The sequence below is a fragment of the Drosophila hydei genome, unplaced genomic scaffold (assembly GCF_003285905.1).
Source record: "Drosophila hydei strain 15085-1641.00,03,60 unplaced genomic scaffold, DhydRS2 tig00008130-arrow-arrow-pilon, whole genome shotgun sequence".
NCBI lineage: Eukaryota > Metazoa > Arthropoda > Insecta > Diptera > Drosophilidae > Drosophila > Drosophila hydei.
In genome coordinates this window covers 737,551-761,255 of record NW_022045839.1, presented here as the reverse complement: position 1 = coordinate 761,255, position 23,705 = coordinate 737,551, and the positions used below count along the sequence as shown (strand labels likewise).

The 23,705-nt window shown below is 39.5% G+C and overlaps 5 protein-coding genes across 6 annotated transcripts in view; 3 read left to right on the top strand and 2 right to left on the bottom strand.

The window, feature by feature from the left end:
- Positions 1-2,307: 2,307 nt before the first annotated feature.
- Positions 2,308-5,975, top strand: LOC111600000 (probable protein phosphatase CG10417). Of its 2 annotated transcripts, none has more exons than XM_023315900.2 (5): positions 2,308-2,563; positions 3,063-3,371; positions 3,438-4,586; positions 4,720-5,253; positions 5,337-5,975. In XM_023315900.2, the coding sequence occupies exons 2-5, from the start codon at positions 3,261-3,263 to the stop codon at positions 5,733-5,735; spliced, it is 2,193 nt and encodes a 730-aa protein (XP_023171668.1). In that variant the 5' UTR covers positions 2,308-2,563; positions 3,063-3,260; the 3' UTR covers positions 5,736-5,975. The 2 variants fall into 2 exon arrangements, with proteins under 2 accessions (XP_023171668.1, XP_023171669.1); XM_023315901.2 differs by lacking the exon at positions 2,308-2,563 and adding an exon at positions 2,692-2,817.
- A 390-nt stretch (positions 5,976-6,365) lies between these two features.
- Positions 6,366-8,312, top strand: LOC111600136 (BTB/POZ domain-containing adapter for CUL3-mediated RhoA degradation protein 3). The gene is made up of 4 exons (XM_023316112.2): positions 6,366-6,387; positions 6,658-6,693; positions 6,862-7,338; positions 7,398-8,312. Exons 1-4 carry the CDS (start codon positions 6,366-6,368, stop codon positions 8,120-8,122), a joined length of 1,260 nt encoding a protein of 419 aa, XP_023171880.2. The 3' UTR covers positions 8,123-8,312.
- A 78-nt stretch (positions 8,313-8,390) lies between these two features.
- On the top strand, positions 8,391-9,046 carry LOC111600003 (intraflagellar transport protein 20 homolog). Its single transcript, XM_023315904.2, has one exon. It carries the CDS (start codon positions 8,654-8,656, stop codon positions 9,044-9,046), a length of 393 nt encoding a protein of 130 aa, XP_023171672.1. The 5' UTR covers positions 8,391-8,653.
- Positions 9,047-9,054: 8 nt separating this feature from the next.
- On the bottom strand, positions 9,055-10,167 carry LOC111600001 (INO80 complex subunit B). The gene is made up of 2 exons (XM_023315903.2): positions 10,045-10,167; positions 9,055-9,983 (listed from the first exon to the last, which is right to left on the bottom strand). The coding sequence occupies exons 1-2, from the start codon at positions 10,058-10,060 to the stop codon at positions 9,070-9,072; spliced, it is 930 nt and encodes a 309-aa protein (XP_023171671.2). The 5' UTR covers positions 10,061-10,167; the 3' UTR covers positions 9,055-9,069.
- A 3,536-nt stretch (positions 10,168-13,703) lies between these two features.
- Positions 13,704-23,705, bottom strand: part of LOC111600060 (oxidoreductase OpS5) — a 30,711-nt gene continuing 20,709 nt past the window's right edge. The window contains exons 2-8 of the mRNA XM_023315989.2: positions 18,525-19,008; positions 16,583-17,343; positions 16,341-16,525; positions 15,045-15,240; positions 14,761-14,973; positions 14,454-14,684; positions 13,704-14,391 (exon numbers count right to left, since the gene is read on the bottom strand). Of these exons, the coding sequence (XP_023171757.1) occupies positions 14,243-14,391; positions 14,454-14,684; positions 14,761-14,973; positions 15,045-15,240; positions 16,341-16,525; positions 16,583-17,343; positions 18,525-19,008 (2,219 nt within the window). The 3' untranslated portion in view covers positions 13,704-14,242. The remainder of the gene's footprint in view (positions 14,392-14,453; positions 14,685-14,760; positions 14,974-15,044; positions 15,241-16,340; positions 16,526-16,582; positions 17,344-18,524; positions 19,009-23,705) is intronic.

Sequence of the window (23,705 nt, the reverse complement as noted above, 5' to 3'; positions counted from 1 at the left end):
CTTACATAATACACACAGCAACATGTTGCTTGCGAAATCTCTCAAAGGCTCGTGGACTTAGTCGACAGCAGCTCATGTTTAATGCATTGCTATAAAGCGTCGCTAAGCTGCAGATCGCCAGAGTTGCCAGATGAGTCGAATAAAAGTCCCTTTTAAGTCCCTATTCATTCTGAATTCCTCGGAATTGGGAAATTGTTACGTACTTTTTCGAATCCATTAATTTGGCAATTATCTAATCAACTATTAAATCTGTTTACTCTCTGAAAGTTCCAAAAATTAGGTAACAATGTCACATTCATAGTTTGGCTCTGACACTATCAAGTGCCAATTAGATAAAAACAACAAAAATCCATTGTCGACTCGTTAATGTATATTCCACACAAGTCGAATTCGAAATCGCTTGCTGTGACTAATCATAGACATATGGAAAATTAATTTAGCGTAAAGCAAACATTTCCTTCTCAAACATCGGCTCGGGGTCACTTGAGGTACTTGCAGCGGACAGACAGTGCCAATTCATCAGCAAACAAAATTATCGAAACAATTAAAAAGTTATAAAAAGCCACGCTTGGCTATTCATATTTCCCTTCTATTTAGACGGCAACCAGCAAAGGAGAACCTTTCAAAAGTTGACGTCTAACTCGCACACATGTGTACGTGTATATGTGTGAGCTTGTATGTGTGTGAGCTTGTTTATGTGTGTGCGTGTATCCACAGCGAATTTTCATTAGCTCATTTTGTGGCATTTTTTAATTAGTCGAGTTATTTCGAGTTATTACAGCACAATTTTTCGCTATATCCATATTAAAATTTCAATATAAATTTAAATTTAAATTATACGAATTTAACATTAACTTATATAAAGTGAAAACTGTCCAATACATACTTTATACTACTAATAGCAATTGGAGAATCAATCTTTATCGAACACTTGCTTGAATTTCGATTAAACAATTTATTTTTATGACAAGCCAAAGGGATATTGAATGCAACTAACACACAGATGGGATTTTGCATCTTCTGCACCCCTCCCACTCTATAGAAAATGCATATGCTAATGAATAACATATGTGAAATAGAAAGCCAATATACTAAGACTTTATAATAGCTGATGTGTGGTACAAACATTGTTTATTATGACACACAATTGCGTGCATGCATTGAAGCCTGCATTTAAAGTGAAAATATAGCATACTTTCTGGGGCCGTAATAATTCGTTCTGTATATTAAAAACATTTAGAAAACATCTTTTTTTACAAAATTTAAAATGTTTAAATAAATGAAAGTTGATTTATGTGCGTACTGTTGTTCTTGTTGTATATGCGCACCTTAATGAAGAGAGAATATCGTCATGTTTTTATGAATAAACATTTTCCTTTATTATTTGTTAAAAATTAGCTAATAAGTAAAAATTTTCAGTTTTGTTATTTTTTTATTATTATAAACATAGTAGTAGTTGTAATCTGTGGTCGTTATTGCTCCTGCTAAAAGAATGAAAAACGCCAAGGATGAATCAGATTAGATACGTAATCAATTTTAATAAAATATAGGAGAAAATTCTTAACATCAGCTTTCAATATCGTAAGCTTATACATTTATAAATAGTTAACAGAGGTTAAGAAAAATTTCAAAGAGTGAAAGTATTTAACTACTAATTTTGTGCGTAATAGTTCCACAATTCAGATTACCAGATTGCTTACACCATCAGATTCCCATTCCCTTCTACTCTGTCGGGCCTATCTACGTTTCTAGGAACGATGATAAGTGAATCGGAACCTATTTTACCTACCTAAAAGTAGATTACAATTACGTTTTTAATGATATAACGTAATCTAACAATAATATTTTATTACTAACCAAATTCGTCCTAACTGTATTAAATATATGTTAAATAACTGCTATAAGTGTTATATTGTGTTGTACAAACTGAGCATTGTACAGCATAACTGTAATACACTGCAATTTTTATATGACAGTTAAGTTTGATCAACAATCAAGCTTTCACATTGACCTGCCATTATATTATTTAAAATTAGCTTATCTTTATACATTCATTTCATATATGTTCCTGTAAATTTAAAAAATGATTAATTCACACTGTCACATCAAAACGCAATAGACTTATCGAAATAAAAGTACTAATCTATCGATTTTTAAATTTCACTACATGTAACTGACTTCCTGATTTTTTATTTTTGGTATTTTTGTGTTTTTTGGTTATCAGTTTGATCTATTGTTTTTTTTAGATTTGAGTCATTTATATTGTTGTCAAACACAAAAATGTTGAACAACTGTATATTCTATACATCTTTTGATAAATAAGATTTCAAATAAGAATTATACAACATAATTTTATACACATTTCATTTTTTTTAACATGAGAGAATAATATATTAATCTATTTCTTAATACAATTCAAAATCTTAAGTCAGTATACAATCGATATTTTATATAAAGCGGTGGTAATGATCTCGGAACCACCTCAAGCCTGAGATTGATTTATGTCCCACTTACTTCAAAATTATCAATCAAAGAGAAACATATTTATTTTTTAATACTACAAGTAAGTATTGGGCTGTGCCGGATGCAGACACAACTTAAACGATGGAAATACCGCAGTTTGACAATTTAGCGTTGCCAGATTTTCAGTATAGGTTGCAGCTAAATAATCCACACATATATAAATATCCCATCTTTAACTTGATGGCATCTTTTCATCACACGGTCGACAGTGTAGATTTTTTTTTTGCGGATATACGAAAATATTGCAAAAGGAATAATTTTTTAAACTATTAATTGCACACAATAGTGAGTTGGGTAAAGTACGCCATTTTGTAACTATACATAAAAACAACAAATGAGTTTCTTTGACATTTTGGCAAATTAATAAACGAACAATGCGGCATTGGATACACACGACAAAATTTACAGAGACGCCAAAGAGAACGTGCAGATCTTAAAATTTCATTAAACAATCGCGAACAAACTCAGTTGTGCAAGCAAGAAAAATAAATATATACAATATCTAACTATCTTTTACCAATTTGATGTGATTCTCACAGAATAAACAAATCATAGCAACCTTTGACTCCGGCTTTATTTTTGCCGGTGGCGCGAAAAAAGTACACACTGCGCGCGTGCGTTGGCCAAGCATCGATTTTTCCGCAATTCTGCAACTGTGGGCAGGCACTCGAGGCAGGCTAACGCGACAGCTCGTTTGGTTATTCCTTAAGCGCTGGACTTTTTGTGTGAAGTGAAAAATGGGTGCTTACCTGTCGCATCCAAAGACGGAAAAAGCGTCCACAGACGAATTCAATGAAATGCTCGTCGTGGGCGCCAGCTCGATGCAAGGCTGGCGCAACAGTCAGGAGGTTAGTGAATCAGTGAATCACTTCTATGTCTGCTGTGTATATTTCAATTTCTATTTCCATTCCTAGGATGCCCATAACTCAATATTGAATTTTGATACGAACACATCCTTTTTTGCTGTCTACGATGGTCATGGTGGTGCGGAAGTAGCGCAATATTGTGCCGATAAGCTTCCAGAGTTCCTTATGAGCCTAGCTAGCTATAAGAGCGGCAAGTTGGAGCAAGCGCTCAAGGATGCATTTCTGGGCTTTGATAAAACATTGCTCGAACCAACAGTGGTCAATACATTGAAAATCTTAGCAGGCGAGCACAATATCGTGGATGAGGATGGTGAGGGCTATGATGAGGAGGACGACGAAGAAGATTTGGCTGAGCTGCATGAGGAGAGCAATTTGCCATTAACTGAGGTTCTTGAGAAATACAAAGGCCTACCGCAAACACATGACCTTTCATTGCTTAAGGAGGATAATGCGGCTGGCAAATTATTGTCAACGAGTCTGCGTGGTCGTCGTGCTGCAGCTGTTGCTGCCGAAGCGGTAAATAAGGCCGTTATGGACCCAACAGCGAAGCCCCCAGGCTCCTCAACTTCAGCAGCAGCTGTAGCTGCGTTTAGTGAAATCGACGGAGCTGGCCCAAGTAGCTCAAGAAAGCTTGAACCAGAAGATGAGTCGACGGTGAGCAGCAGTAGTTCAAGTGGTAGCAAAACCACCAATTCCTCGAGCACAACTATTACTCCTAAGGACGAATCCATTGCTAACAAGGCTCCGGCGACCCCTAGCCCGGTCGTTGCACCTATAGAGCAAAATGGCAGTGTCACCTCTTCAGAGGCTAAAGCTGCGGTTATAGATGACAATAAAGCAGCTGGTGCAACGGAAGACGCTATTGTATCCGCTTCCAGCGACATCGCAGATGCAAAGTCTAACGGCAGTGTCGAGAAACCAGCAACAACAACAGCAGCAGCAGCAGCCAAACCAGAGCCCGCTGATATCTCTTCAACCAGCAAGGAATCGGAAAAAGTTTTGAAAAAAGCCAATTCTGCTCAAGACGAAGAGTCAGATGACGATGCCGACTACGACGAGAATGCTTTGACTAAAGCTCAAGAAGTTGCTGCAGCAGAAAGTTCTTCTGATGACGATATGGAAGATGGCAATGATGCCCATGATGATGACGACGATGATGATGATGATGATGACGACGACGACGACGACGAAGACGAGGTAAGATATAGACGTGTGGATATTCTCAACTCTAGATCATAAAATGTATTATTTTATATTTAAGATACAAGAATTAGCAATATTCAATATTTTTATTTTGTTTACTGTACATGATTTATTTTCCTATTTACAGGATGAAAATGTGAGTGATGATGATGACGCTGATGAAGATCAACTAGCGAACGATCATTTCTGCGCCAATATGATTGAGGAACCAGGTAAAGATAGCGGTTGCACGGCGGTTGTTTGCTTATTGCATGGCCGCGATCTGTATGTGGCAAATGCTGGCGATTCGCGTTGTGTCATCTCTCGCAATGGCAAGGCTATTGAAATGAGTCTGGATCATAAACCCGAGGATGACGAAGAGTCCACACGCATTGTCAGGGCCGGTGGTCGTGTCACCCTGGATGGACGTGTTAATGGAGGCCTCAATTTGTCCCGAGCTCTGGGTGATCATGCCTACAAAACGAACTTGGAGCTGCCAGCTGAAGCACAGATGATTTCGGCATTGCCGGATGTCAAGAAACTAATCATTACTCCAGAAGATGAATTTATGGTTCTGGCCTGCGATGGCATCTGGAATTATATGTCCAGCGATGAAGTGGTCGATTTTGTGCGCCTGCGTCTGAAAGATGACTGCAAGAAATTATCTCAAATTTGTGAGGAAGTGAGTACCAGACAGATTAATCTCCTATAAGCCGCAAAGCTCAATTATTATTTATTTCCTCTTTTTCGACAACTATCAACTAGCTTTTTGATAACTGCTTGGCACCAAATACGATGGGTGATGGCACTGGTTGCGACAATATGACCGCTGTTATTGTTAAATTCGAGCCGAAACTACAAGAACTGAAGACCACAATCAATCCAGCTGAGACAGAGAGTGCCATCCTTGAAGCTGGTCAGCAAAAGAAACATGGCATCGATGGCACTGCGGAACAGAGTGCCCTTAAACGTAGCGCTTCACCAGATGCCGGTGTAGATGGCGCCAATCGGTCCGAGAACACCAGCAAATCGAAACGTTTGAAGATTGAGGGTGACTTGGAGTCAACGGATGAGATTGCAAAGATATCCACCGATGCCATTAGTAGCTGCCCAGCATCAGCCGCTGAACAGCAGAAGGAAGCCGTCGTCGTATCATCTACATAAATTCAACAATTCGGGCCACAACAGTGGTGGCTGCTGGTGCATCGGCGTTTTGGTCATTATTTAAAGGCGAGCTCTTAGAGCTGAGAAAAGTTTCCAAATTATTTAATGCAAAAGAATATTCATTTGTACGGATATATTTTAACTATTCCTAAATATAATCTTTTTATTTTGTTCTTTTCTAATATCGTAGAATCAGAAATTCACCATTAACTATCAAATACAACTAAATCACTAAACTCACTCATTATATATTCATATGCATACGTACGTACAAATACAACCTTTTTAGTTCTTATTTTTCGATGCGTGCAACCAAAAAAAGGAAGGAAACATATGTTTTCATATAAATATAATGTATAATGTGACGAGTTAATAAAAAATAAAAGCCAGTAAGAACGATAATTCCTGCCTATAATCGTAAACGGAGTCTTTTTAAAACATAGTTTAGCGTCTAAAAGACATTCCGATTATCTTTATCTTCCCAGTTTGACTTTAGCTTCAATTATATTTAGGAGTATATTTGCTTTATTTATTTTTTTTAGTGTCTCATCTTACTGTTATGTAGAAACTATCTAAATCTTGGTATTTTTTATTTGCACGATTACAAAATAATATTAAAAACAAAAGTAAATGGTAACTTCAATGCTGTCTTGTGACTAAATAATTCGACTGTAAAATTTACTTAAAAATTGTTTGGCATTTCAGGGAGGTAATCAGCTGTTCGTTAAGAGTATCTCTGTGCTGTTAATTTAGTGCCAAAGAAAATACCAAATGTAAGCTGCACCCCACAGGTTCATGTAGTGCGTATTGTGAGATTTATAACCGATAGCAACTACCACAAATAGAACTGAGGTAATCCCAAAATATTAATGAGACAACAATTTTAATAATTCATATTATCTATCTTTCTATACGTTAAAAGTGTCCTGCTTACTAATTAGTTGTGTTAAGCAAATAGGTATGGTATTTGAGCAAGTTAACGCGTTATGTTCTAATTTAATACATTGTTGAATATTCAGTATATTCATATTTGGTATATATGTATATATTCATATGAGTGTGTTCGTTTTTATAAGATTGAGTGCGTCAAGAGTTCTGTTAGTAATCATTTCATATTCCCATTAAGAGAATTATATATTCGCCAAAATTGATCCATTGGCGCTCACGGCGAGCGTAAGCAACGCAAAAGAAAGCGTTTGCAGAGGCTCCAAACAAAAGGGCGTGGACACAGTAAACAGAAGCATCGGTACACTGACCGTAGCTGCTGCATCCAACAATAGCAACAGCAACAGCAACAGCGGTAGCACCAGCACCAGCACCAGCGGGAGCAGCAGTATTGAAATTGATGATCTGGGCCGTGCTTTTGATGACAAAGTACAGTTGAGCCAGGCAACCAGCAACCAGCTTGTACTTCATGCCAAGGAGCCCGAAACCATGTCCGGTGATCAGAAAGTCTTGCTAAAGGGACACGCATCTCAGTATGTTAAGCTCAATGTGGGTGGACGTTTGTATTATACCACAATAGGTACGCTAACAAAACATAATGATACCATGCTAAGCGCCATGTTTAGTGGGCGCATGGAGGTGCTAACGGATTCTGAAGGTTTGTGCACGTTGAAATTCATCAACAGATATTTCTTAAATGGCTGCGTACAATTTCAGGTTGGATTTTAATTGATCGGTGTGGCAATCATTTTGGTATAATATTAAACTTTCTACGTGATGGCAGTGTACCGCTGCCAGAGACAAACAAGGAGATTGCAGAGTTACTCGCCGAAGCCAAGTACTACTGCATCACAGAGTTGGCGATGTCGTGCGAGAGAGCACTGTATACGCACCAGGAGCCGAAGCCCATCTGTCGCATACCCTTGATAACGTCGCAAAAGGAGGAACAGCTATTGATCAGCTCATCGTCGAAGCCGGCGGTCATTTTGGTGGTACAGCGGCAGAATAACAAATACTCGTACACAAGCACCTCGGATGATAATTTGCTCAAGAATATTGAACTGTTTGACAAGTTGTCTTTGCGTTTTAACGAGCGAATACTCTTTATTAAGGATGTGATTGGTCCAAGTGAAATCTGTTGCTGGTCCTTTTATGGTCATGGCAAAAAAGTGGCGGAGGTCTGCTGCACCTCCATTGTTTATACAACAGATCGCAAGCACACGAAAGTGGAGTTTCCGGAGGCGCGCATCTACGAGGAGACCCTGCAGGTATTGCTCTATGAGAATCGCAATGCGCCGGATCAGGAGTTGCTTCAAGCAACATCTTCGGTGCGTGCAGGTGGTGTCAGCGGCACCAGCATGCATCAGTATACTAGCGACGAGGAGGAAGAGCGCACAGGCTTGGCACGTTTGCGCTCGAACAAACGTAACAATCCCACTTGACTTAGGTATAAATTGGAGTTTCCACAGATTTGATGGCAAAATTGCGGTGCTTGCAGCCATTGTTGGTTCGCCTCCTCCTGAGCTCTTAGCGCAGGCATCGCTGCTGCGATTTTCGTTTATATCTATAAACTTACCGAAACAAACAAATGCAACCAATGTTATTCATATTTTCTTATATGCACTAAAAACAGAGAACTGTGAACAACGTGAGATTAATCGCAATTATATTTGTATATTTGCCACCCTTTCATCTCTCTCGTCGAAACTGTTAAGCCCAATCCCGACCCTAACCCAAACCCAAACCAAGAGCGCAAAGTATTAGCTTCTATAGTTGACGTTTGTAATCGTAGAATCAAATATATATACACATATATTTAATCTGTATTGAAAACTAGTTTGCTTACTTATACCATGAATTTGAAATAGCCTTAGGCTGTATTAGAAGAGGGTTGTATTCGTAGTCATAGCAACATCGTTTCGCATAACAAAACATAGTAAAGTAGCTAAATTGTCAATAAAATAATTTAAAATATGGAGGAACTGCAGAAGGCTGGACTTTATATAGACGAAATTTACAGACTTCGAGTGCAAGATCCGACAATTGCCAATGAGACAATCGAGTTGCGGCAGCAGTGCTTGGAATATTCAAGGAACTTGCAACTTTTCAAAAAATTCGGCGAGGATTTCTACAAAATAGCATACAATTTTTCAAAAGATGTGGAGAGCGAGAAATTGCGTGCCATCGGCACACAAAATCAGCTAAAGACAATGGCCAAGCAGCGTCAGACGGAGCAGCAAGTGTACCAGAGTCAGATTCTAGAACAAACTGTTGAGTTGGAGCGTCTGAAGAGCGAATATCAATATTTGCAGCGCATCGAGTCTGAACAGCAGGAAATCATAAACAATTTCTTAATGAATCAATAAAATATAATTTCTTAACATTATAATCAAACGACAGCTAGATTTTTCTGGTAACAGGCTAAACTACACAGGGGAACATTTGTCTTAGAGCAATTGTAGACCTTGCGTTTGCTACAGCCGGCGATGCCGCATAGCTGAGGTGGCGGCGGTTTGATTGCGGTTTGGGGTTGAATTGGAAACTCTTGGCCTGGCGGTACTATGATGTAGGCTCCATCTACTGTATTCATGTAGGTAAGCAATGGCGTTGTTTGTTTTTGGTTTTGCTGTTTACGAGCTGCCGAGCGTTGTTTGCCGTTTTCTTGCTTCTTCAGCAAGCGCTCCATCGTCTTTTGCTTGTCCTTCTCACGACGCTCATCTGCTTGTTGCTTACGTTTTTGTGACTTCAGTGCAGCCTTTTGTATCTCTTCTGCCGTCTGTGGTTTTTCCTTCTCCCTATATCCGCTGGGCAGAGCAATAAGTTCCTCAACAAAGCCCGCTAGCGCTGGCTCAGTGTCCTGCGTCCGTTCATACATGGCACGTTGACGTGCTGTCATTAGCTTGGGATCCTTTATCTTTTTCAACTCATCATCTACATCTTCAAGTTTACCAGTTTCGATGGCATTCAGCCAGCGTTCTTCATCGCTTGATGTATCGCTGTTGCGACGTTTCCTCGGCTTCTTTGCGGAATTGGTTGGAGGTGTTGCGGTGCCTGGCAAAGATTTTGTGCTGGCAGCTGGTCGCGTACGTTGACTGGCCACTTCATTGGTCTTGCTACTGCTATTACTATTGATTACTGGAGCAGTTGACACTGTAGGCTTGGCAGTTGTTGGTACGACTGCCTGGGTTGTGGCCACATCGACTGTCTCTGAAACAGAATTTGCCTGAGTCGGCGATGGTGGGGACTCCGTAGGTGACACAAACCTTGCAGGCTTTTGTCGCTTGCTGCGCTTTGGTCGGCGGTCTTAAATAGTTAATAATGTTAACGGTTTTATTTACTTTATATTTTAATTATACATACATACCTTCTGACTTTCCCATAATGATACTATTTTATAAAATGCTATTATTTGCAAGCTAATTTGTTATTGTGTATGTTTATTTATAGTGGCAGCGCTGTTACACTCTAATAGTGCTGCCACCCTGTTAAAACGAAAGCAAATGTATTATTTAACGTTTATTTCGTATTTTAGTAATTCTTTTATAAACACAAACAACGCTTTGATTGGCGTGACATAGACAGATAAATTATAATACGCCAGCGGCTTGGAAAATAGTAAATTGAATTCTTGTATCGAGTTTTTTAAAGTTGGGTAACCTTCCAGTTTAAGTCTGATGCATATCGATGATTTCTGCACTCGATGATAATCCACTGTATCGATAGTTTCTCTGCAATGTTTAAAAGTATATAGCAGTTGTAATTTTGTTTCTGGGGCCCAAGCCTTCCTTTCACCTAATATTTTACTGCATTTCGGAATAAGGCAGTGGAGAATCGACTAATGAAATCATACGCATTTTGGTGCCATATTCTTTGTAAATAAATTTAAATTTAAATTTAATTACAATTTTATTATTTAATGTTAACGAATAGCAGCGCAATTCAGCGCAAAGGTAGAATTTCGTTAATGTCTACAATGATAAATAACAGTACTTAAAGGTCTAACGCACTTAGTTGCTACTTATGAGAGTTTTTAAAGTCTGGCTACCATGAAGTGCTGGGAGTTATGGGTGGCTGATGGTTACCGCAACGAGGAAAGTTCGGAGGCACTGGCGGTAAGTCCTTCGGAGTGCCAATTTGAAAGACCAAATTCATGCCGATTACGATGTGATATTGGAAATGACAATGGAACAGCCAGAACCCGGGATTGTCAGCTCGAAATCGCAGAACCGCATAACCGTTATTGGGAACAGCTACCGTATCCTTGAGAGCCGGCTTTATATACTGTCGCTCGAGCATACCGCGCTGATCCAGGTCTAGGGCATGCTTCAGATTCATTCTCTTGATATGCGTATCCGGCGAACGGCCCAGACCAAGTACGTAAAACGAAGTGCCATGCAGATGGAACGGATGGCTTATGTTGATCTGCTGCACCTCATCCACCAACACAACCTCGACAATAGCATTCAGTGGTATATCGATCTTGTGAGTGCACTGACAGTTTTCGCCACAATCGGCGGGTCTATTGTCTCCATTGCAGTAGTAGTCCTCGGGTATGTCCTGGTACTGCGAGAGCATGGGAGAGGGCGGCGATACGTACGAGACCTCATCGATCAGCGATATTAAATGATCCGCATCCGAGGCGACTACAGAACGAAAAGGATTAGTGCATTTGACTATGACGCTCAGCTGCCAGCCAGCCAGCTAGACGATGCGAGCTGTGGTCTATGAACAGTTTGTCGCATCGAAACGTACTCTCTAAGGCTATAAGTTGGTTGTGGACACACACGTTAACATAAGTATACATAGATGTAGATATATATATATAGATATAAACACATAATAAGCACAAACATAGATCTAGTATGGTATATCACCCCACATCAATCATCAGTTTTTTACAACATTTTTAGTCTACGAGTTAAGTTAGGCTAAAGCGATTGGTTAATAAATAAATTGAATCGTAGTCGTTGTGGTTGGAAAACCACTAACTGCTGGCTGTTGGTATGGTTAGTTAGTACCAGGTAACGGGCGGCACGTGATCACCGCAGCGGGGAAATCGCGGCGGCACTGGCGGCAGGTCGGCTTGTGTGCCAATGTGGAAGACCAAATTCATGCCGATGACAATGTGAAATAGGAAATGACAATGGAATAGCCAATAGCCAGGATTGTCGGCTCGAAACCGCATCACCACGTAGCCGTTGTTGGGCACAGCTATGGTATCCTTGAGCGGTGGCTTGGAGAAGTCGCGCTCCAGCATGCCCATGCGGTCCAGCTCCAAGGCGTGCTTCAAGTTGATTTTCTTGATCGATTTGTCGGGCGATCGACCCAGGCCAACGACATAGAATGCTGTGCCATGCAGATGAAACGGATGACTTATGTTCGCCTGCTGCACCTCGTCCACCAGCACCACCTCCACAATGGCGCCCAGTGGTATGTCGACCATGTGCGTGCACTCGCAGTTGGGTCCACAGTTGGGCGGACGGTTGTCGCCGTTGCAGAAGTATTCGGGCGGTATATCATCGATTTGGGACAGAGGCGGCGACGGTGGCGATATGTACGATATTTCGTCGACCAGAGAGGTTAGATGGTCACCGCTAGGCACAACTAAACATGTGTGTGTTGATAGCGATCGGGTTGTTGTTAGGTTTAGTACATGAGCGTAAACATATATGAAAAGGTATTTATGTCAGTGTTAGTTGAAAGCAAAGCCGAATGGGCGGGAGTTAATGGAGACACGCGTAAGGCCCGATCGGGCCAATGAGTACGTACCCAAAAATCGATTGTACGTATTTGGTATGAATAGCGTTTTCGGATCGTACACATAAAATCTGAAAGGCAAAAAGATTTTGACGTCGGGCCGCTCGACCAAAACGCTCTTATCAACTTTTTTGGCATTCTTGAGGTTCGAAACACAAATCGCATCGGCGCGCTTGCGATCGCAAATCGCATCCAGCGGGTTTAAGATCTGTGAATAAATTCAATTTACAAGCAAATCTAATTAGATCAATATTTTTATGAGGCTTTTCATGCGGTGCATGCTGCATGGCTGTGCTTCGGAGAAGGTTTTGCTATCTGAAAGAAATGTTTTTTATTTGGTTTATACATATATGAAATATCATATAAGAAAGAAAAGATCTTAAATGCTAAAAGTGCTCTAGTCGAAACGTAACGACTAGCAGATGCCCTGTACCCAGCGCTGATCAATATAAAATGGGTTTATATACAACTAAATCAGGTTCATGCTATATGGAAGATTAGATACTTGGTGAACACCCACAGGTATTTAGATACCCTACAGTTATGGAGCAAAGTTGACAGACAACTCGAACTGGGAATCGTTTATATTTTCAAGTTTAAACTGGGTACAAAGGCCTTTTATGGGGTACAAGATTATATTGCTTGCATTGTCAAATGAAATTGTGAAGTTATTTTAAATTTTCGTATTTTATTAAAATTGATTTAAACAATAAATATAAATTTAACGGCAGTTAATTGGGTTCATCTCTTGTATCGTAACATTTTCAAGCTTTACAAAAACAAAATCTCTCTAGATTTTCCAGTTTATACAAATACATAAAGTCGTTTGGGCAATGTACAAGATTTACTTTAACTGTTATCAATTACAAATGCAGATTGATTGAAAGAAATTTGCAGCTATTAAATATGACTGTGACAAGCCAATCAGAGTATATTTTCATTAAATAGACCCTAGGCATTACATAAGTAGGTTGTTTAAGCATAATATATATATATATATAGATTCGATTTTTTCTCATTTTTTACAAACATTTTATGTACATTTAAGTTTATTACTTATAGTTGTTGTTGTTGTTGTTTTTACATGTATTTTGCAATCTACACAAAGTCAAAGTTAAACTGAGAATTCAGAATTTTGGAATTCAGTTGAAAATTGAAGCTTTGCATAAATTTGTAGGCACCAGCGTGTGATCTATTGGTCCTATATACATAAGTTTAAATATACATACATGAACTTAGTTACATATATGTGTACATACATATACATACACACACTACGTTAGGCTTGAAATTTTGTTGAAATTGATTTTGTTCTCTGTGAATATTTTATGGCTGCTCCAAACATCATTCAATATCAGTGCACCGTCTTGCTGCAGTACATCTGTGTGTACTACATGTGTGTGTGTAAGTGTGTGTGTGTGTGGGTGTGTGTGTGTGGGTGATTCGGGCATAGGGCAAGGTCAAAGGGCAATCGTTTGCTTGATGCAATTTTCAGTTTCTTTATTTAGTGGGGGCGGGGTGCACCCGGCGGCAAGCAGTTGCGGAAGTCAGGTAAATATCATACAGGTGATACAGGTGATACACATATATATATCGTTGTTATCAGGGTGTCGGGGCTATATTACAACAAATACATACATACTCATTGTGCTGTTTCTTTGAAAAAAGAAAAAACTTTGTACAAACTGTTTCGTTCAGTGTAGTTGGGTCTTCTTCGCTTTCGCTTTCAGTTTCTTTCTTTTATGTTTTGATTTTGTTTTTGTGCGGATTTCTCTAGTTAGCGCCAACAGAACTAAGGCCTAGGCTTAATTAATGGGTATAGGTGGAGTGTGGTCGCCACAGGTTGGGAAGCCAGGTGGCACAGGTGGCAGATCGGCATTGGTGCCAACTTGCAGTATCAAATTCATACCGATGACAATGTGGAACAGGAAGTGACAGTGGAAGAGCCAGAAACCTGAATGCAAACAAAGGTCAAAGTTAATCTCCATCAAAAGTCGAGATATACTCTGCTAGTACCGGGATTATCAGCTCTGAAACGCAGCACGACGTAACCATTGTTGGGCACTGCGATGGTGTCCTTGGTGGGTGGCAAATTGTACTGCCTGTGCAGCAGGCCGCGTCTATCCAGATCAAGTGCGTGCTTCAAGTTGATCTTCTTGACCGTGGAGTCGGGCGAGCGTCCAATGCCAATGACACTGAAGCCATAGCCATGCAAATGGAAGGGATGCGACAAATTCGGCTGTTGCACTGCAATTGGATAATTGGACAATAGATATGAATAACAATGTCACCCATTGATCGATGGGTAATCCCAGAAGCTAACCCTCATCCACAAGCACAACCTCGACAATGGCGTTCAGTGGTATGTCGATCTTGTGGGTGCACATGCAGTTGGGTCCACAGTCGGCGGGACGATTGTCGCCATTGCAGAACTGCTCCGGATTAATTTCATTATATTGCGAGGTCAGCGGTGCGGGTGCCGAGAGATAGGATATCTCGTCGATGAGCGAAATCACATGATCGCCGGTTGGAGCCACTGGAAATGGGTTATGGAAAGGCGATACAAGTGAGATAAGTGATGAACGATTTGATTAGTCTTTGGCTTACCCAAGAATCTGTTGTAGGTGTTCGGCTGGAAGAGATCCTCGGCGCGATAGACAAAGAAACGGAATGGCAGGAAAATCTTGACGTCCGGTTTCTCAGCTAAGATTCCGCGATCGATTTCGAGTGCGTTTTTCAATTGACTCACGCAGATGGCGTCGTTGCGTTGACGATTACATTGCGCGTCCAGGGGGTTCATGACCTTTTGTTATTATGTTTTTTTTTTTTTTTTGGGTTTTTACGTCACAATGTCAGTCGTCAGATTTGCAAAAGGATTTTGATTGGTGTTCATATATGTACATGTGCAGGAAGACCACATTCGAGTTTGCATGAGTGGTGGTATTATACATGGTGTGGGGATTGTTGCATAAGGGTTTTTGAAAGAGATACAGAGAAGATGATTAAACTATGCGAATTGGCATGCGTCTCAGCTGCATTTTTGGCACATTTCAGATATTTACAACGCATTTACTATTTACAATTCCAATTAACGTTTGAGTTATGATCCATATAATACATTGTACTTACAGCGATAGATCGTATAGAAGTGGACAGTGGACTGTACACACTTCAAATTCAGTAGAAGAAAGCTCTATTGCTTGCAATGGCTTAGCTGATTAACTTTATAATACTACTACTTTTAATGCCAATCAAAATAAAGTTGAAATTTTGCAGAACTTAAAGTTAAGAAAGAAATATTTCTATTTCCATCCTGGGATTCGCTTGCAAACGGAACTGAGATCATATGGAAAGGCTAGATATATTTAAAAAACAAATTGAGTCTTCTAGACGGGAATGCGCGACTTGAAATTACCCTGACTTGACACTACAAGTGAGTGAATAACTTTGCTTCTAGATCTGATATCTTTATGAAAGTCTAAAGAACTAATAATGACATTCGAGTGTGTATGTAGGACAAAGCTCAAGTCTCTGCTATTTCCCACTGCTGCTAATAATACTGATACCGCTTTGCTCAAAATTCCAAGTCTACATTAATAGATAACAGCATATATAATAAGAGAGTTATCTAAAAAAGTTAAGATAAGAAAAATTCTATCTGAGATCGCATCCGACGGACAGATCGACTGCCGAACATGACCAGCTCTACTAAGCTAGTTATTCCATCCTATCCAATACAACACTTTATGGCGCCAAAATTCCCATTTGAATAATTATTTAAAATCTCAAGCTCAACTGAAGGCGTAAGCTGCAAAGACGTTGCGAATTACGTAGCTCTGCACTTCTGTTGTTGAAGGACTAAAATCGAAAGATGCATTGATATAGGAGGCGTTTGGAACTTACCACGCCTTGGGGAATGCCCACATCGTAGGTCGGCGGCGCCGAAGCAGGCTGATAGGGGCCTCTGGCATAGCGCAGAATGCCCAGTTGCTGGGCTCGTCGTATGCCACACTCACCAAGACCTCGCAGCTGTATCCAATAGGCGCCCACGGGCTGATCGGCAGTGATGATGAAGTCATAACGCTCGCCTATAAAGAACATAGATTAAAATAGTCTATCAACGTGAGCTCTTGAGTGGAGCTCACCTGAGAAGGAGATGATTGTGTTGACGTTGACCGGATGCACGGGCTCTCCGTCTGTGGCAATCACTTGCATATTGTGGCCCTCGATGGTCACTTGAGCCGGGCACACCGAGGCGAAGGCGTTGATCATGCGGAATCGATAGCGACGACCGGGCGTAATGGTAAATATCTCAAGAGGCGTGTTAGTCATGAAGCCAGTGTTCGGATCACGGAACTGTCCCTTGCCGTTAATCAACATGGACTCGGGATCTTGGCCGGTGTTGACAGCCAGACGGCCCGGATAACGCTCTGCAGCATCCTCGTGCAGCCAATCGCTGATGAGCATTATGTGTGTGGTCAAGTCGAAGTCGTACAGATGCGAGTTGGGATCCCGCGATGGTGGCTGTCGCACAATGACGCTGCCGTACAGACCGTCCAGCTTCTGCAGGCCGGTGTGAGCGTGCCAGAAGTGGGTGCCCGCATTGCCCGTCCATTGATAACGGAACGTGTTGCCCTGCTGGATGGGGCACTGTGTGACGAAGGGCACGCCATCGTAGTACTGCGAGCCACGCTGCCAGATGCCATGCCAGTGAATGGTCACCTCCATGCCCTCCATATGGTTCTCCACGTCAATGACGACCTTGTCGTTTTCACACACCTGTATGCTGGGCCCGGGTATCATGCGATTCGCTGTCAAGATGCCACGCTCAACGCCATCGGCCAAGACGCACTGACAGTGACTCCAAACGGTGTTCGTTGCATTGGGCGTGCACACCTGGCAGGCACTGTAAATAGAAGATGATTTTGTATATATCAAATAAAATATTTTAGCTGTCGTGAGGCTTAATATGATAGCAAAGAGAGTTATGTAAGAGCTTAAGACAGGACAGACTCAGCCTAGCGCTGGGTATAGCTTGATTAATCTACCTGACATTTACTGTTACTCTTTGCATCCCTACTTATAGAGTATATGTGCTGTCTACTGCTAGACCTATGACATGGAAATACAGAGTCATTAAATTTGTTTATATATGTAAACTTTGCAGCTACTTATACCTTATCGGTTGCAGGGTATATTATAGTCAAGCATATCCTTTACTTGTTTTTTTTTTTCAAATTTAAAGAGTCTCTAGCGAGGTTGTCGAACTGTTGACAACTATGTTTGCTATAGGCTGGCACTACGGATTGTGGTTTTTAAGCCCAGGCACTAGGGCAACTGGCTGAGATCCGTAACCGGAGCTGCTGCTGCTGCTGCTGCTGCTGCTGTTTGTTTACACTTTGCACTCTGCATATTGTTCAGTATTTCAACTTTGTTGTTGCTGCCAACGTGCTTAGCTCTTTGTCTGCCATATTATGGCAATGCAGTTTATGGCGTGGGAATTAAGTATTATGTATGTCTGTGTCTATGTCTATGGACCTATCACGCTCTCAGTGCAGTGCAGTGCAGTGCAGTGCAGTGACAGCTTAGACGTTTTTTCTTCTGTTTTTTGTTTTATGAACTCGCTTTTTTCCTGGTGTTTTAATTCGAGCTGAATTTGTAGAGAAATATGCATTTTAATTGTGTGCTTGTGTTGCCTTAACCTGAACTTCCATGGATTGTCATTCGCCTGCTTTGTGGAGGTCTAACTTAATTTTTTATTGTCACTGTGTGCATGTGTGTGTGCAGATATATGGGTGTGTGAAAGACACCTACTCCTACGGACATTGGCTGTTATGGCTTTTTACTTTTCTCTTTTTTTTTTTAGTGTGTGTGAAGCCTTGATTGGATTTCTGGTTTATGGTCCGTCAGGTGATCGTCAGACTTTCAAATTTATTTATTTTACACATATGCATACACGTACGTATACATACATATATATATATATATTTTTTTTTTATACATATTCACGGATTTTATAATAGACCTCGTGTTACGGGTTTCGCGCTCATTAATAAATATTGTGTTATGGCTTATGTAAGGACTTACGCTCCCAGCACCGTGTAGTATTCCAGCGTGAAATGATAGTAGCAAATCCTGGGCGGTTCGCCTTCGCGACACGCGCGCGCGCACTCATCGGGCGCAGACAGGGCAGGATTGCGACGCAGCTCGGCTGTGGCGCTTGTGGAGAAGTCCAAATGACGGAACGGCGACTTGGGGTTCGGTTCGACGACAGTGCCGGAAATCTTGGGCGGATAGCGCGCAGATGTGGGCAAGCTGCCGCGCGAGTTGAGATAGCCGCTGCCAGCTGTCAGCGCTGGATTGCTGCCGCTGGCGGGGACGCCACTGCCCAGGGTATTGCTGTTGAGGGGCACCGGACGTGACGCTGGTATGCCACCGGCGAGCGAAGGGTGCGTCTGCACAAGGCCATGCGTCGCCGAGTAGAAGGGCGAGTCGAAGGGCGTCGAGCTGCTGGGTGTGGCCACGTGCTGCTGCCAGTAGGAGCCCGCCGACGTCTGATCCGGTTGTTTGTCTGCAAACAAAGAAAACACAACATAAATGAAGTGAAAACAAACTAACAATAACAAAAAACATTTGTTAAAAAATATATTTTTTTTTGCTCATTTGTGAACTTGGAGTTTTTCAATTAATTAAAAAAAAAAGAGGTAAAAACGTGGCCGCAGTACTTCATAAAAAATCGTGCCCAGCTAAGTTTTAAATTAAGTGCAAATTGGCCACAGTTTCTGCATCTGTATCTGTATCTGTATCAGCTATGTGTAACTGTATATGTACGTCTATGGCTTTATGCAATCGCCAGAGTTCAATCAGCTCAGCCAATGACGCAATGCGCCGCGCTGCGCGTTTTGCAGCAACTAATTAAGTGCAAAACTCTAGTATTTGCTTTTTGGCTAGAAGCAGACAAAAATAAAAAAATATGTATACATATATATGGCAAAAATCGCTTAAAATTTTAATTTTTATTGGCATTTGCTTTACGATGTATAGCTACGATATACGCTCTCATGAATGCGCAACTTCAATCGCAACAGATTTATATGAACCGCTAATTTCTTGAGATATATATATAGATATATATATTTTGCACACATTTGCCATTTCGTGTGCAATTAGCCAAGTTTATTGCAAAGTTTCTTGCCAAAAAGGAGAAATTTCCACTAAGCTTTATTTTGTATGCTTCAAAAACTTGCAATTCATAGGCTTTTGTCTGCAGTTCTTAATCAAAATAGAGCTGAACACACCCATAAATATATATAAATATAAACACATTCAATATCGTATAAATGCAAAGCGCACTTCAAGTGAAACAAATGATTGAGGTCACGAACTTTATTTGCCAATGCGAGTGCATTTGTACGTGAACTGCATTTTCAGCAATAAATCAATTGCTAGAGAGCAATTACTCAGAGCATTCCTATTCGTTTTTAAGACAATTTCATGCTTTCCCAAGAAATAGATAGTTTGAACAAAAAATATACAGTTTAGAGTAACTGACTGCACATTGCTCTAAGCATAAATATAAGTATAAGTATAAGTATAAGTATAAGTATAAGTATAAGTATAAGTATAAGTATAAGTATAAGTATAAGTATAAGTATAAGTATAAGTATAAGTATAAGTATAAGTATAAGTATAAGTATAAGTATAAGTATAAGTATAAGTATAAGTATAAGTATAAGTATAAGTATAAGTATAAGTATAAGTATAAGTATAAGTATAAGTATAAGTATAAGTATAAGTATAAGTATAAGTATAAGTATAAGTATAAGTATAAGTATAAGTATAAGTATAAGTATAAGTATAAGTATAAGTATAAGTATAAGTATAAGTATAAGTATAAGTATAAGTATAAGTATAAGTATAAGTATAAGTATAAGTATAAGTATAAGTATAAGTATAAGTATAAGTATAAGTATAAGTATAAGTATAAGTATAAGTATAAGTATAAGTATAAGTATAAGTATAAGTATAAGTATAAGTATAAGTATAAGTATAAGTATAAGTATAAGTATAAGTATAAGTATAAGTATAAGTATAAGTATAAGTATAAGTATAAGTATAAGTATAAGTATAAGTATAAGTATAAGTATAAGTATAAGTATAAGTATAAGTATAAGTATAAGTATAAGTATAAGTATAAGTATAAGCTCCGTCTCCGTCTCCGTCTCCGTCTACGTCTCCGTCTCCGTATCCGTCTCCGTCTCCGTCTCCGTCTCCGTCTCCGTCTCAGTATACGTCTAAGTATAAGTTTGACCAATATACTCGCTTCACAACGTGAACGAGTAGAAGTCAAGGTATAGTCTGTATACATTATTTAACAATTGATAGCAATAATACAGTATACAAGGTCAATATGCAGTATAATATCCTAAGTTAGGATCTCAATATGCTTTACTCACTCACTACGAGCATTAGAATTAAATGTTCATGTGTTTAAGTATGTGTGTACTTATTCATTTATTTAAACAAAGGCTACAATTTAGATGCATTGATCCATTAAAAGAGATAAATTGCTTTCAATTTGTCCCACGATTTTTGTTGAAGTTGACCATTTGCTGACCATTTGCAGTTGTCAACGCGTAGATGTCTGATTGTCTCTGGCCATTTGGAGACATGAGTTTATTGTTCTTTTTTCGTTTAAAGGCTTCGTGATTGTATTTATAGACTCAACAATACATAAAGGTATATGTGGGTAGAAGTGTGCTCAGCTAGAAAATGGAATTTCTGCATTATGGAATTTTCAATCTACATTCAATTTTCTCATTTATAAAGTTCTTTAGCTTCTATGGGTTGGCGACATTTGCTTCGGTCTCGCAAAAGAAACCGCAGTAATTGCAGTCACGTCACATTTTTGGACTGAGATTTTTGAATTCCAATTGGATATCGAGAGAATGGAAGCAAAATTATTATCAGCACACAAATGTTTCCAAATTCGTATTAAAAATTCGCCCGAGCTGTGAATAACATTAGCATAGAACTTTGGTGCCGAAATGGTGTGAAATTTTTATAATGCAAGGTCACATCGCCTTCCAAACTTTACGGTCTTAATGACTTTTCCGGCCCCAAAACTACTTGTGGCAAGAACTCGCAGCCCCAGTCGCTTGGCATTGGCCAAATGTGGCAAATGTCTATGTGCAACTAGCCAACGTGGGTGTGTGTAAACAATTATTGTATGGCCTACATATTGTCGGCTAAATATATACATTGTTTGCACACATCTAAATGCTGTATACCTAGCTATTAATATATTTTTTTATTTATTTATAGTATTATTATTTACTATTTTTATTACCAAAACTACATTTATCGTTGATGATTTTTTTTCATAATCTTATAACTCTGTATGTATTATTATTATTTATTATTATTAATTTTATAATATTTGTATTACTATTATATTTATTCGTTTAATTATTATCATTAGAAATATAATTTTATTTAATATTACTTTTATTTTTACCATCAGCACTATCATTATCATTGTTATTACTAACAATTATTAGTTTTTATATATTTCACATTGTTTTGGATACCTCTAACGACTATGACCCTCGGCTAATCCGTATAGTAATACAGCATTCAGACATTACCCCGCAGTTCGAACCCGGATTATGGTTATTCATTAGCCTTTAATTAATTCATGCCGAGCAGATCTTTTATTTGTATTTAGTTTTAGCTGAACTGAGAAAAAACGTTAACTTATGCTGTTACACGACTATATATGGCTGCAGGTGTAAGTATTACAGTTTTTCTTTGATATACCGAAGGTTGTGCGGTTTTTTCCTGTTATGGGTCAATCGAATTGGATTCTTTTGTATTGTATGGAATTCGGTTTCGAATCTGTTGCAGCGGCGTTTGGCAACCTTGAATTGAGCTACATTTGTTGCGGGCAACACCCAGGTAATCGTTCATTTTATGATTATGTAAATTACTACCATGAAAATTACCTTTAACAGCTGCTCCATCAGGCCAGATAAAAATATACAAACTGACATATGTATAGAACGTATTGATCGATTTACAGTAGCTCTAACTCTTGCATATTTCTTAATTCCAGCTGGGCATAAAAAAGGGAAAGGGAAAAATCTGAACGTGGGTGCTTGGTAAGCTCCAATAGACTAACCTTATACATTTATAGACAAGCTTTCTATCAAAATTAGACTACATACATACACGCATACATACATATATCGCATTCATTCATATATCGCATATTTAGGGTTGGTCGAAAATCAAACTGTTATACAAGAGTTCAGTTGTCTGCTTAAATATAATTATAATTAAACGCTATTCGCACTTCGCTGATAACTTTTCTTTTTTCATTTTTTAATTACACGTCATTAATTTACTTCACCTGTCTTATCGGATGCTCTGGCCCGTGGCAAAAGCTACACGCTGTATAACAACTATGTGCATTTTCCAGCCTGCTAACTGTATTTCATTTTTCGACTATCTCTCAACGAGACCACAACTTGAAATTTACGAGTATTTGCTGAGGTTAGTAAGTCCATAAATATGTTAATATGTTTGCTTCTATAACATTTCACTTTGCAGCTGGGAGAGTGGTGCAAAAGCATTTGCAAAAAGCGAAAAAAAAAAAACAACACAAACAAACATGCATGCATACAATATTTATGCACACATGTGAGTGTGTGTGTGTGGGTAAGGGCATAATGATCAAAAGCAGAGCCAAGTGCCCGCTCGTAGCCAGCTGTTGGTGGTATTAACGAACTCTATTTATGCATTTGTGTTATACTGGCAAACTGCCTGAAATTGATTAACGTTTTGCTATTGCAGCTGGCTGCTTTAGCGCTGCTAGTTGTCATCAGGTGGGCAACCAGCAGCGCCGTGCAGAAACGGCTATAGAAACAAGCTGGCAGCACTTGGACATGTGTGTTTGTGTAAGTGTGTACATGCACAGATATTTACAAATGTATGCATGTATGTACATAAGTATGCTTGCGCGAATGCACGCGTTGGCAATCAGATTTAGTCACTCGCCATTGCGGCTGGCTGGTATCTGGAACTGATTTTGCTTCACTTTCACAATGAGACCGAAAACTCAACTGTTGGATAATTAGCGACACTAAAACAGCGTGTGCGCTCAGGCAATGGAGCAATAAATTAATTAGCTCAACACCGACTTCGCGCAATTACACAAAATGGTAACAAAATCTATGCTAGGCAACAACTATGGAAGTGCTTTGAAAC

What these genes read in the sequence shown, in the direction of transcription:
- LOC111600000 (XM_023315900.2), top strand. Translation starts at nt 3,261, where the DNA reads ATGGGTGCTTACCTGTCGCATCCAAAGACGGAAAAAGCGTCCACAGAC. An exon ending in ACGACGACGACGAAGACGAG is followed by an intron (nt 4,587 to 4,719) that starts GTAAGATATAGA and finishes TCCTATTTACAG; the next exon opens with GATGAAAATGTGAGTGATGA. An exon ending in TATCTCAAATTTGTGAGGAA is followed by an intron (nt 5,254 to 5,336) that starts GTGAGTACCAGA and finishes ACTATCAACTAG; the next exon opens with CTTTTTGATAACTGCTTGGC.
- LOC111600136 (XM_023316112.2), top strand. Translation starts at nt 6,366, where the DNA reads ATGGTAACTTCAATGCTGTCTT. An exon ending in TAGTTGTGTTAAGCAAATAG is followed by an intron (nt 6,694 to 6,861) that starts GTATGGTATTTG and finishes ATTCCCATTAAG; the next exon opens with AGAATTATATATTCGCCAAA. An exon ending in GGTGCTAACGGATTCTGAAG is followed by an intron (nt 7,339 to 7,397) that starts GTTTGTGCACGT and finishes GTACAATTTCAG; the next exon opens with GTTGGATTTTAATTGATCGG.
- LOC111600003 (XM_023315904.2), top strand. Translation starts at nt 8,654, where the DNA reads ATGGAGGAACTGCAGAAGGCTGGACTTTATATAGACGAAATTTACAGA.